Source organism: Micromys minutus (genome assembly GCF_963924665.1).
Source record: "Micromys minutus genome assembly, chromosome: 11".
NCBI lineage: Eukaryota > Metazoa > Chordata > Mammalia > Rodentia > Muridae > Micromys > Micromys minutus.
The window spans coordinates 54,452,344-54,465,577 of NC_137980.1; the positions used below are offsets into that span (position 1 = coordinate 54,452,344).

A 13,234-nucleotide genomic window follows, 5' to 3' on the forward strand; every position below is an offset into this window, starting at 1 on the left:
TGATAGCTGAGTAGTACTCCATTGTGTAAATGTACCAGAATTTTTGTATCCATTCATCTACTGAAGGACGTCTGAGAACAGCCTCCCCTTTGTTGCTGATACTGAGACAGAAGGGGCAGAGGTCTGCAGAGAGCTGGGCTGTCAGTCACCGGGTCTGACCTTGGTGGTAGTGACTGATCGATGCTTGTGTTCTGCTCCCATAGCCCCAACCACCTATTTTTACCCACAAATCCTCTGTCTGGAACCTACCCCTGAACTATAAAAAGCCTGGTCTTCTTCATGTCCAGGGCTGATCTCTTCAACCCTGTTTTAGGGGGAGGCAGCCCACGTATATGAATGAAATAAAAAGCTTGCTTTAAATAATTTCTTGCTTTAATTTGACCACAATGATCTGAGTCAGTAGTCTTTCTCCTTTTGTCTTTGGGAGAAACACTTTGTCCTTAGCCCACAGGCAACTAAATATGAATTGTTCATCTGTTTCTCTAATTTCCTCTATTATTCCCATTTTTACAGTGGGCTTGGCAGTTTTGATGGGAGATCTTAGAAAACTCTACAGTAGGAACAGCAAAAGCATAATCGGTCCCAGGAGGACAGTGGCTGATTCTGGGGAAAGAAGACAAAGGAAGGCTCCAGGGATGGAGAAGCCTCCCGAAGGGCAGAAGCCGTAATGATGATAAGAAGCCGGAGGTCAAAGGGGTGATAAGCTGGAAGCGAGATGCCAGAAGTACAAGGAACATAAGGAAGTGAGAAACTCCAGGACGTGTTCAGATAAAACATCAGCATCCTTCCATCCCACCTTCCACCAGGGCCTCAACAATTACTGTGTCCATTCTGGACACAAAAGAAAGGGCTGGCCTTGAGCCCAGTTCTGAGTAAACAGTCTGAGATTTAGACTTTCAACATTTTGAAATGTCCAAACTTAATTCGAGGATGTGCAGTTGGTAAAGAGGTCTGTCTGTGTCTCTTGCACTGCATCTTAACTATGCTGATGGAGAAGGGCCATAAATGAACACACCCACATGCAGTACATACGAAACACCCAGGAACTATCAAAATATGTAGAATTTGAACATCCACACTTATATAGGAGTTCACAAACATACACACACATGTGCGTGCGCACACACACAGGCACACGCATACAAAGTTCAGCACAAATATGAACCTAGACATCCATACATAGATCCACAGCCACTGAGTTATCTTTCTCAGTATCTCCTGAGGTGAATAAGGACTATTTTCCTGAACTGTTACAGCACCATGATGCCGTCCTGTTCCAACAGAAGAGGGCTTATGAAGCACAGGAAAGAGTGATAGAGAGGGATGACCTGGAACATGTAGGCTGAAGACCCTTGGTCCAGCTAGTTGAGCCCTGTAGATATGCACATCCCAGTGAGGAGGGCTCAGGGGTCATCTTTGGCTTTACGTGTGACCGCTTGCTTATTCTTCATGTCAGCTTCATAAAGCTTCATTGCTATAATGTTATAGCTGACAGAATAAGTTCAGAGAGGTTAAAGAATTTTCCCAAGGAAGCACAGCAAGATATATGCTTAAGTCCTCTGCAGTTATAACTTGTATGTAGAGTGATGTACTGAAGGTATGTGGCTCACCTTTGGGCCAAATCTCCCCTTCAAGTTACAAGTCCCCCTCGGCTCTCCAGTTCTCTCACAGGCCCAGCTCTTCTGTGGACTTGGCCCTCAGCCCTCAGGATCGGCTTCTCCCGCTCACTCAGAGGACCTGCTCCCTCCTCCTTCCCCACTGAGAGATGCATTTCTGCCTGGGTGTTCATTATCACTCAGAGATCACAACAGGGCCAGGAAGATGCCTCGGCAGGTGAGGATGTTTACTTCCAAGCCTTATTATAATCTGAGGTCCATCCCCGGGACTCACATGGAGGAAGAGAGGATTGCTTTTCACAGGCTGTCCTCTGAACTCCACTTGAATGCAGACACACACATATTTGCATGTACACACACACAAACACACACACACACACACACACACTACACCCCTGCTCCTCAATGGTAGGAACTGGAGCTGCTTCCAGATGAGCAGGAAAGACTGTCTGTGCAGATGAGCAGGGAGAACTGTCCGTGCAGATGAGCAGGGAGGACTGTCCGTGCAGATGAGCAGGGAGGACTGTCTGTGCAGATGAGCAGGGAGGACTGTCCATGCAGATGAGCAGGGAGGACTGTCCGTGCAGATGAGCAGGGAGGACTGTCTGTGCAGATGAGCAGGGAGGACTGTCCGTGCAGATGAGCAGGGAGGACTGTCTGTGCAGATGAGCAGGGAGGACTGTCCGTGTAGATGAGCAGGGAGGACTGTCTGTGTAGATGAGCAGATGAGCAGGGAGGACTGTCTGTGCAGATGAGCAGGGAGGACTGTCCGTGTAGATGAGCAGATGAGCAGGGAGGACTGTCTGTGCAGATGAGCAGGGAGGACTGTCCGTGCAGATGAGCAGGGAGGACTGTCCGTGTAGATGCAGACAGACCCAAGCTCTTTGCTGGCCTTGAAACTCCTGTACTTATCCACACAAGGAAATTAAAACAAAGCAAAAAAAAAAAAAAAAAAAAAAAAAAAAAACTATTGTGGTTTGGCACAATTGTTTGGAAACAATACCAACTACAATTGTTACTTACATTAGTATATATTAAGGCAGCAGGTAAAATTCTGTACCAACACACTAAACTTTAATAGTCTGTTTTATCAAACAGTTTACAGTTAAATATTACTAAATATCCAAGTCTGTATACTTCATAAGGAACAGAGATTCACTGAAATCAGTTTGGGAGGCAGACATTCCTTGATTAGCTACCGTCATCTGTCCCACCTCACTTGGGGCCTCGTAGTGGCTGGGTATCCCAGAGATGAGGATCACACGGCAAAGCAGGAAGCCAGAGGTGGCCAGAGGTCAAGCTCACACTTTCTTGGGGTCTAAGTGGAGTCCTTCACGTCTCCCAAGTGTGTGTGTGTGTGTGTGTGTGTGTGTAAGAGGTCAGTGTCAAGTGTCTTTCCCAGTTGTTCACCACCTAATTTTAAAGCTGAGGTCTCTCACTGAAGCTTGGATGGCCGGAGAACTGTAGAGTCACTGTGTCTCGACTTCCCTGCTCCTGTGTCACAGATGTCACAGATGTGTGCCACTGAGCCTTGCTCTTTTTGTGAATGTTGAGGATCCAAACTCAAGTCTTCACATTTCCACAACAAATACTTCATTCACGGAGCCATCTGCCCAGCTCTAGGCGGTCCTACCACCTCCCTGCACTGAGAAGCTTCTGGACCACGAGCCTCCAAAGGAACTTTGGCTCATGCCAAGTTCCAGGCATCTTGGCGAGAGAAGGCAAGATGGAATATGTATGCTAAATGTGAAAGTCTCATGTGAACCAGTGAAGGCTGCAAGAGACCTTATTGTCTTTCGGAGCAGTGGCCCGGCACACATGAGACACCTGTGAAGACAGGCGCTGGCAGCTGCTGTCCCAGGAAGCTCTGAGACCTTGCTGTGGAACACCCTGGAGGACTCAAGATTTCATGAGACGTACACCCGAGTGTGGAAAAAAGGGGAAGAAAGCTAAGAATGAATAACTCTTAAAACTTAAATGTTTCTTGACACGTATTCCCGTGTTAATTAACATGGGTCTCCAAAGGCCAACTAGCTTTAATTCACTCTTGCCCTTCCTAGGAAGGAAGTCACGTCTGGTAGAGGTGCCGGCTACTTCCTTCCACTCTGTCTGTGCTGAGATGTCTGCTATTCACACAGTCCTTCAGTCTGGCTGACCTTGTACAAATCCCCCTGTTCTACGTCACCGCCCACAACCCTGCTGATAAAAGGAGGCTCATCCCTACCACAGCGAAAGATACTCCTATCCCCCGCAGCCCGGTTACCACCTTCCCCCCACTGGGTGCTGCCACCATGAAGCTGGTTCTTCTGCTTCTTGCCATATTTGTGGCAACGGAACTGGTAATGTCAGGTAATGTGGGTTCTTTCAGGACTTGGGGTCCTGTCTCTAGGTTTCTTTCCTTCACTTTGAAGGATACCCCAAGATCCTGACATGCACGCATATTCTCTCTCTCTCTCTCTCTCTCTCTCTCTCTCTCTCTCTCTCTCTCTGTATATATCTGTCTGTCTGTCTCTGTTTTTCCCTCTCAAAATCTTTTTTGTTAAGTGGTTACATGAGCGATGTTTGTGGGGGCAAGAGCGGCACTCTGGCGGGAACTCAGGGGTGTGCAGAGTGACTGGGCTTTGGTTGAGGACTTGGCTAGGGCTGATTCTTGATGAGGCCTGGGGTCACACAGAGATTAGAGCAGGAACTGGAGGTGAGGACCTTGTTTCCTTGACAACGGTGTAAGATGGAGGTACTTGGCTTGGATGAATTGCTGCTGGCTTAGACTGGACCTGGGCCAGGGTGGAAGGAGTGTGGAAGTACCCAGTGCTTCGGTTCAGCTCAGGGGTGAGGGCTGCTGGGTACTGGCTGGTGACTTGGTTAGGTCTGGGTTTGGCTTGGAGTGAGGCCCCAGAGATCTTTGCATTTGCCAAGGCAGGAGGCTGACTGGGTCTTGAGTTTTAACTTGGTGAGTAACAGATCATGGAGGGTTAGACACTGGGTTGTGACTGTGGCTGAGGCCTGCTGGCTCCTGTCACCAGCTGTTAGGGAGCTGGCTGTTTGTGATGTGATGGAGTCTCCTCTGTCCACAATTGAAGCAGATGGACACTGTCCCTTTCCCACTTCACTCAGGCTCCACTAGATAGGATTTTCACCAACACGTTTATTTTGGAGGATGTACTAGCAAGTTGGGTGGGGGCAGAATGATTGATGGGGAGAGATTTTGAAAAGGACGGTTGTCTGCTGGATGCGGTGGCACACATTTAATCCCAGCACTCGAGGCAGAGGCAGGTGAATTCCTTTGAGTCTGAGTCCAGATTGCTCTGTATACCAAGTTTCAGCTAGGAATTGAGATCTTGCCAGGGGTGGGGGGTTGGGAGATAGATAGAGAGTGGGGGGGGGTTTCCAAGACCAGTCACCTCTGCCCTCCCTCTCAGGCCCACTCGCCTTTCCTGGGACTGGGGACAGCACCGCTCACCCAGCTATGTGGCTCTGTCCCCCTTGTCCTCCTGACTTCTGCTGCCCCTTGTTTGCCACTTGAGCAATACTAACTCACGCCTAACAATTGTTCCTGTGCCCCCAAAGATGCATACTGGTATGCAGGATGCTGAAGAGCATCTCATACGCTCGAAACCACAAACATTGCTGTGTCCCTGAATGTTACTTAGCACTCCCTACCATGACCATTGATGGAGTCCTCGGCTGGACCACTCCTACGATGGCCACAAAAGTCTACGAAAGAAGAAAAGACCTCACTGTGGACGGAAAAGATGTGGTTCCTTGTCCTTTAGTGCCCATACCACATGAAACTCACAGAATTGTTTATTGTGTCTGTCCGTCATAATGGACTGGGGTGGGGGATGGGAGGGTGGGGTTTAGAGGTGGCAGAGAGAAGCCATCAGGACTGAAGTCAGGCAAGAGTACATAAAGTGAGGGAACACGGTGGGCACATCCACGGGCTTAAAGGAACCTCAGGGCTGAGTCAGCTGGAATACCTTCTAATAATGCGCTCTCTCTCTCTCTCTCTCTCTCTCTCTCTCTCTCTCTCTCGTTTGTTTGTTCACCCATCACAGTAAGCCTATGATGAATAAATGCTGCCACTCTTCCCTGACTGTGGCAGGGGGTGGCAAGGGACAGAAGTCTAAATTATCTGGATGGATAATTAACATGGGTGAGGTTAGAAATTTGGAATTTAAGGATCCTGATGAGGAATCTGTGAGACTGAAGGCCTTCAAATCCTGGTCTTGGGCCTCATTTATACAGCATAGCTGTTCCTCCCTATTTGCTACTAATGATGAGGTCAAGGACCTGGGGACACCAGAAGCATGGCACAAGCCATCAACACAGAAGTTCATTATCATACAGGAAGAGAATGTTCTAGAAAAAGTGACACAACTCTGGGCTTCCTCTAAGTTCCTCTCTGCAGGGTGAGACGATACTGGTCCAGTGATGCCCACCCTGCCTTCAGACTATTCTTTGATCAGTTAGTCCTGGTGTTGACTGTTCAAAAACCCTTGAGGCTACTTGTAGAAGCTACATGGGCCATTCCCTAGGTTCACCCACAGAACTTTCTGGGATGTACTACAAGTCAGGGGAGAAGAGTCAATTGCATTCTGTTTTCAGGAACAGTGGTGGAATCTGGATCACATGTCCTCAGGAGTGACTCCTTAGTGTATCAGGTCTGAGGATGTGGCAGAGGATTACCGGGTTGATGGTAGCCAGCTGCCGTATGGCTGCCATGTTTCTGCAGAATTCTGAGGAGTCCAAGAAAGATGGACCCCAACTGGGTCATCCCAGAGAGCTGTTTCACAAAAGAACAGAATATGTTTTACTTATCTCTTGCTGGCTTTATTAGTCTCTTTTATGTATCCATGTGATGTATCCATGAGATGTATCCATGTGATGTATCCATGAGATGTATCCATGAGATGTATCCATGTGATGTATCCATGTGATGTATCCATGTGATGTATCCATGTGATGTATCCATGTGATGTATCCATGTGATGTATCCATGAGATGTATCCATGTGATGTATCCATGTGATGTATCCATGAGATGTATCCATGTGATGTATCCATGTGATGTATACATGAGATGTATCCATGTGATGTATACATGAGATGTATCCATGTGATGTATACATGTGATGTAAGAGCCTTCATTTGTATTCTTTCCCAAGATTTTAATTTGGTCTTTGTAGGCTAATTTCCTTTCTCCAAACTACAATCTACTTTGTTTTACAAACTGTCATCATTCTTGTGTGTGTGTGTGTGTGTGTGTGTGTGTGTGTGTGTAGTGAATGTATATTTGTGTGGTCACCCAGAGGTTGGCATGTCAGGTGTCTTTCTTTATCAGTTCCACATATTTTTAAAATGTATTTTATGCATGAATGCTTTATCTGCATGTACACCTGCATGCCAGAAGAGGGCGTCAGATCCCATTATAGATGGTTGTGAGCCATCATGTGGGTGCCGGGGATTGAACTCAGGTGTGTCCTCTGCTCTAACCCTTTGAAGCACCTCTCCAGTCCCTTTACACTGTTTGTTTGATACAGGGTCTTTCCTTGAACCTGGAGCTCATTTTTGATCTTTTCTGCGTGTGTCTGAGTGTTTTGCTTAAATGTGTGTATGTGTACCATGCATATGCCCAGTGCTCAGAGGGTACGCTGGAATCAGAGTTAGCAATGGTTATGAGTCATCATGTGGGTGTTGGGAACTGAACCCAGGTCCTCTGCAAGAACAGCAAATGCTCCTAACCACTGAGTCATCTCTCCAGCGCTCAAGCTCATGGTTTGTTTGTTTGTTTGTTTTTAATTTTTTAGCCATAATTTTTAAATAAGGCTAATTTCTGCTGGAAATGTGGCTCAGTGGTAAAAGTGCTTGTTGTGCAGGCTTGAGGACTTGGGTTCAGATTCCCAAGAGCCACATAAATCTGAACAGGCTGGATTGAGTCTGTCATCTCAGAGACAGGAGGATCCCGGGGTTCTCGCCAAGCTTGCCCACCCAAATAACCCAGGTCAGATTCCACCGAGAGATCCTGTCTCCAAAAAATGAGTGTGATGGTTTGCATATGCTTGGCCCAGGGAGTGGCACTATTAGAAGGTGTGGCCTTGTTGGAGGAAGTGTGTCACTTAGGGGCTGGGCTTGTAGACACTCCTCCTAGCTGCCTGAGGATGCTCAGTCTGTTCCTGGCGTCCTTTGGATGAAGATGTAGAACTCCCAGCTCCTCCTGAACCAGGCCTGCCTGGATGCTGCCATGTTCTCACCTTGATGATAATGAACTGAACCTCTGAACCTGTAAGCCAGGCCCAGTTAAATGTTGTTCTTATAAGACTTGCCTTGGTCATGGTGTTTGTTCACAGCAGTAAAACCTTAACTAAGACAATGAGGTAGACTGTTTCTGAGAGCAATACCCAAGGCTGAGATTTGGCTTCCAGAAGTATGCAAACACACATGCACCCACACATATATAAACACAAAAATGCACATGTGCATTCACGCACACATACACACACACACAAACACAAATGGAGACCAGAAATGCTTCTAAATACAGGAACAGTTAAATAACCCACTGTGTGCATCCATGAATACAGTTCAGAATGAGGAAAGATGCACTGAACAAAGGGGGATCTGAAGTTTTGTTGATTCTCATGTTTTAATTTGGCATATGATTATCTTTGTTCTGATGAGTGATTTTTGACTGAGACCTGGGCATTTTGTGTATTATAAGATTCTGGCCTTGTACATGTATCTCTGTTTTGTTTTTTTTTAAATAAAGCTGTAAGAAAAAAACAAGATTCTGGCCTATCCCCTGATATGAAGGTGGGAGGGGGAAGTGGCTTCTCATTGCCACATTGTGCTTGGAGGTTTCAGCTCCAAAGTCTGTGTGTCCTTTAGTTGCACTGTGGGGCCTGGTAGCCCTGGAAATGCTGCATGATCCTTTGGGTAGATACCTGTTTGGAAAAGACCTTTTCCAGGTGAGAGAGGCAGACCTAGTCTGAGTCCCTGCACCTTCATACTCAGGGCTGCAGGAAGCAGGTACTGAACTAAGTCTCCTCACTGTGAGCAAATGTTTGTAACCCCTTGTGTCCCTAGCTGTGGGTTTACTTCTGGGACCCCTCTTCTGTCCACTCTCTCCCTGTTGGCTTTTGTGCTGGTACCCAGCTGTCTTTGTCATGCTAATGTCCAGATAACGCACAGAGGACAGGCCACTGACTCTGTCCCTCTTGACTGTGGCACTTGCTCTCACCCTTTAGGTTTTATTCATATGCTCCAGACTCCCCCAGTCTATGTCACCGGTAAACAGAAATTAATGACCACTATTCTTTTTTCTTTTTGGCCAGGCAAAAATCCTATCGTTCAGTGCATGGGTAACAGAGGGTTCTGTAGGCCTTCCTGCAAAAAGGATGAACAGGCCTACTTCTACTGCAGAAATTACCAGGTGTGCTGCCTCCAGCCCTACGTGAGGATCAGCCTTACAGGTGTCGATGACAACACTAACTGGTCTTATGAGAAACACTGGCCAAGAATACCGTGAATGCTGGTACACCAGTCCACCGCAGACAGACTTCCAAGGAAGCCGTCCCTGCTGCTCACCTCCTTATTAAAATGTGTGAAGCTGAAAATGTGCGCTTGTTTTTCCTCTACTGGAGACACACACAGTAGGAGACTGGGTTCTGCATGGTGAGGAGTCTGTCCCATTCTGGATGCAACCCTGTGGGAAAAGGGTCTGGGCTCCTGGGTGACTGTAGGAGAGGAACCCGACCAGGCACTGCAGGTGGGCGGGTGTGGCGGAGACCTGGAAGGAAAGTTGAGGATTTGGGAACTACATCTGTCTATTCTGTGTAGGACCCAGGGAGGCACCAGGGCAGGAGGGATGGGTCAGGCGGATAGTCTTGAAGACACAGTTGGTTAAGCCTGGAAGAGCCTCTAAGCATAGTTGTTAGATTTAGAGGAAGCCGTCTGGCTATTGCTTCAGGCTGTTGGCTTGATGGTTGGTGTAGAGGGAATTTGAGCAAAACATTCTCTTTCCCATAACTGCTAAGATCTTTTACGTCCCAAATTTTTAGAGAACTCTAACATATATTATATAATATATAACTCTTTTCCTTTTTATCCTCCTTTTTTTTTTTTTTTTTTTTCTGAGACAGCTTCTCTGTGTAGCCCTGGCTGTCCTAGAACTCACTGTGTTCCAGGTTGGTCTCAAACTCGCAGAGATCTGAGCCTTTGCCTCCCAAAGGCTGGAATTAAAGATATGAGCCATCATCTCCTGGCTAAAAAACTATTTGTTTTCTAAAGCAACTCATTCTTTGTCCCCCTGCTTCTGATAGTAGCTAACTTTCTGATAATGGAATGTTTATTTGTGGTTCTCCTATGATTCAATTTTTTCCTTTTAAGTTATTTGTTTATTCACTTTTCATCCCAATAGAAGCTCTCTCTCCTCCCAGTTCCTCCTCACACGGCCCGTCTCTCTGTTCTCCCCACTGTCTACAAACAACTCACTGATATTGTGTGTGTGTGTATGATGTGTGTACGTGTATGATGTGTGTATGTATGATGTGCATGTGTGTGTGTATATATGATGTGTGTATATATGATGTATGTGTATAATGTGTGTGTATATATGATGTGTGTATATATGATGTGTGTGTATAATGTGTGTGTGTATATATGATGTGTGTGTATGTGTGTATATGATGTGTGTGTATGATGTGTGTGAATGATGTGTGTGTATGATGTGTGTGTGTGTATGATGTGTGTGTGTATATATGATGTTTGTGTATGTGTGTATATGATGTGTGTGTATGATGTGTGTGAATGATGTGTGTGTATGATGTGTGTATATGATGTGTGTGTACAATGTGTGTGTGTATGATGTGTGTGTATATGATGTGTGTGTATGATATGTGTGTGTATGATGTGTGTGTATATATGATGTTTGTGTATGTGTGTATATATGATGTTTGTGTATGTGTGTATATGATGTATGTGTATGATGTGTGTGTGTATGATGTGTGCGTGTGTGTATGATGTGTGTGTATGTGTGTCTACATAAGGGTGACTCATCATACTTCTGGAGAGCTGAGAGGACAGCTCCATATGATTGCTTCTTTCCTTCTGCCTTCATGTGGGGTCCAGGGATTGAACCCAGGTCCTCAGGCTTGCAGGGAAAATTCCTTTACCTACTGAGCCACCTCCCTAGCCATAATATTTACTCCCAGGGTTTCTCTGTTTAACCTTAGTTGTCCTGGAACTTGCTCTGTAGACCAGGCTGGCTTTGAACTCATAGAGATCTGCCTGCCTCTGCCTCCTGAGTGCTGGGACTAAAAGTATGTGGCACCACTATTAGTTAATATTTACTTTTAATGTCTTACTTCCTCCTAATACCTTCTCTCTCTCTCTTTGATTCTAGTCACTGTCAATAAGAAGGTAGTTACTCAAGGCTGTATCTTTCTCCTCTTCCCTGACTGTGTCCAATTTGGCTTTGACATAGCTTGTCTAGGGAGCCGGCTAGTCCAACCACCACCAGAATGTCTCCCTGAAAGTTCCAGAAATCTGCCTCTAGGCAGTACTTCTACCATGGCTGCCTCCCTTAGAGAGTTAAGCTTGCTCACTTTCTGGGATTTCTCTCTTGCTTGGGTTTTCCTCCTAAGTTTTAAGAGTCTTTTTTTTTTTTCTCTGTTATCTAGGGAACTTCTCGTTCGTTTATCTGGTCCTCTGCAGTCCTCCGGGGTTACTTCTCTTCGGAGAATTAAAACCTCTCTATTCTAGGAAAAAGTCAATGGCACTACAGCCATGATAGTAATTGAATACCTTGTGATGTCTTCAAAGTTTCTTGTTGCTCAGTGGGAAATTCTTTGAGCGAGTTCACCTATGAAAACCAGTAGTCCCCGATGGCTTTGCGACAGCATTCTAGTAGGCTCTGAGTTCACCCACATGCCCACACTGTCACCAAACCATTCCCATATCTGTAATGGACTCAATCCCCCATTGCTACATAAGGGAGGTCCTTTGCTTGCCTTGCTGGCCCCATGTCTGCGGTGTGGCACATCTGTGTTTAAGGAACGTCACAATCCTTTGAACTTTCTCTTCCTTTCGATGCTGCCCCATGTCCTCTCATACAACTATGATCCAATTGGCCAATGATCTGGAGGAAGTGCCACTTTCAAGAAGAATCCAAGTCTGACCTCAGAGAAGGTGGTCGTGTAAAAGCCTTAAGTAGGGCTGGAGGATTAAAAGCACCCGAGTCCCATCTCTCCAGCCTCCGAAGCAAAGTTTTACACTCTAGTAGAGAGCACCATACATGCAAGGATTTAGGATTTTGATTTTGCCCACTTAGGCTTTCACCTGAAGGGAAACTAACAGAAGAGAGCTCTGGTTTCCTCAAACTCTCGTTGGAAAGACAGTAGCACAGAGAAAAATGCCAGTGCGGAAGTGAATTCTGTCTTAAGCCCTTCAACCCCACCCCAGATCACCAGCAAATAAGAACCACAGTGTCCACAGGGATCAACTGACATTTCAAGAGCATGGAAGTCTTTGCACTGGAAACATCGGTGTGGGACCTCAGGCCAGGAGTCCCACACAGCTCTGGTCAGAGATGTGAATGACTTCTGCCGCCTCCACTGCTGGGCTCGGCTGGGCGATGTGAGCTCAGACGAACAGAGACGGGACAAACCGACTGCCCTGCTTCTGCTGCTGGGTCTGGCTTGCCTGCGTTTCTGCTGCTGACACGGGGTGCCAGGCCAGGCTGAACCGAGCCAGCGAGAGGCTCAAGTGCAGGGTGCAAGAAGCTTTGGGAGAGAGAATCTCTTCCCAAACGGTGGTGTTAACAGCTCTTAAAACAGAAGCTCTCGGGTGGCAGGATGATTCTTACACATGTTTACTCTCAAGCAAAACCCCCATTTATGTATGTATTGTTACAAAACCAAGGGGCAGTGTGGTGCTTATGAAGACTCAAAGATTCCTGATTTTCGGGAGACTAGGAAGCTTTCTACTGTCTCACTTATTGTTCCCGGGGCTTCACTTATCTTGACTGAGGACCAGCATACCCTCCATGGTCTAAGTCCCACACATTGGGACACTTTACACAGCAGGTTTTACCTAGAATTACACACTCATGGTAGCGGCTATGCATCGGGGCGTTTCCGGGCTTTCTATGTGTGACTTAGTCCATCATTCTTGGGACAGGAGCAAGTGACATCTGATAAGTCAGGAGCTATCATAAACATCAGGGACAGGGCTCTCCAGCCCGGTCTCCGGTTATTATTTATTTATTTATTTATTTATTTATTTATTATCACGCCGTCACCTATATTGTGTTAATTATATCCATTAAGTCTGAGGACAGATCATACTCTGTTGTAAAGGTTTCCTCCCTGGTCTGAGCCATGGTGGCCTTTTGCTTGTAGTTGTTGGTGTCTAGAACGCAGCAGACTCGGTAATATTTGCAAGTTTCCTGGACCATTTCTCCATCTTCGCAGGTTTTCCTGCAGTGCCCTGATCGTTTCAAGCACCTTTTCTCAGCACCATAGTCTAAATAATCAAAGGAGAGACCAATGATTTTACGTTACTGTTGCTAGAGGGCTCCGAATCTGGCATTCCATAAATAATACTGGAACTGAAGCAAGATAT

The 13,234-nt window shown here is 46.3% G+C and overlaps 1 protein-coding gene across 1 annotated transcript; it reads left to right on the forward strand.

The window, feature by feature from the left end:
- Positions 1-3,907: 3,907 nt before the first annotated feature.
- LOC308427606 (beta-defensin 19) lies at positions 3,908-9,140 on the forward strand (the record flags this gene model as incomplete). Its single annotated transcript, XM_080925754.1, has 2 exons — positions 3,908-3,965; positions 8,947-9,140. 2 exons carry the CDS (start codon positions 3,908-3,910, stop codon positions 9,138-9,140), a joined length of 252 nt encoding a protein of 83 aa, XP_080781880.1.
- Positions 9,141-13,234: the final 4,094 nt, after the last annotated feature.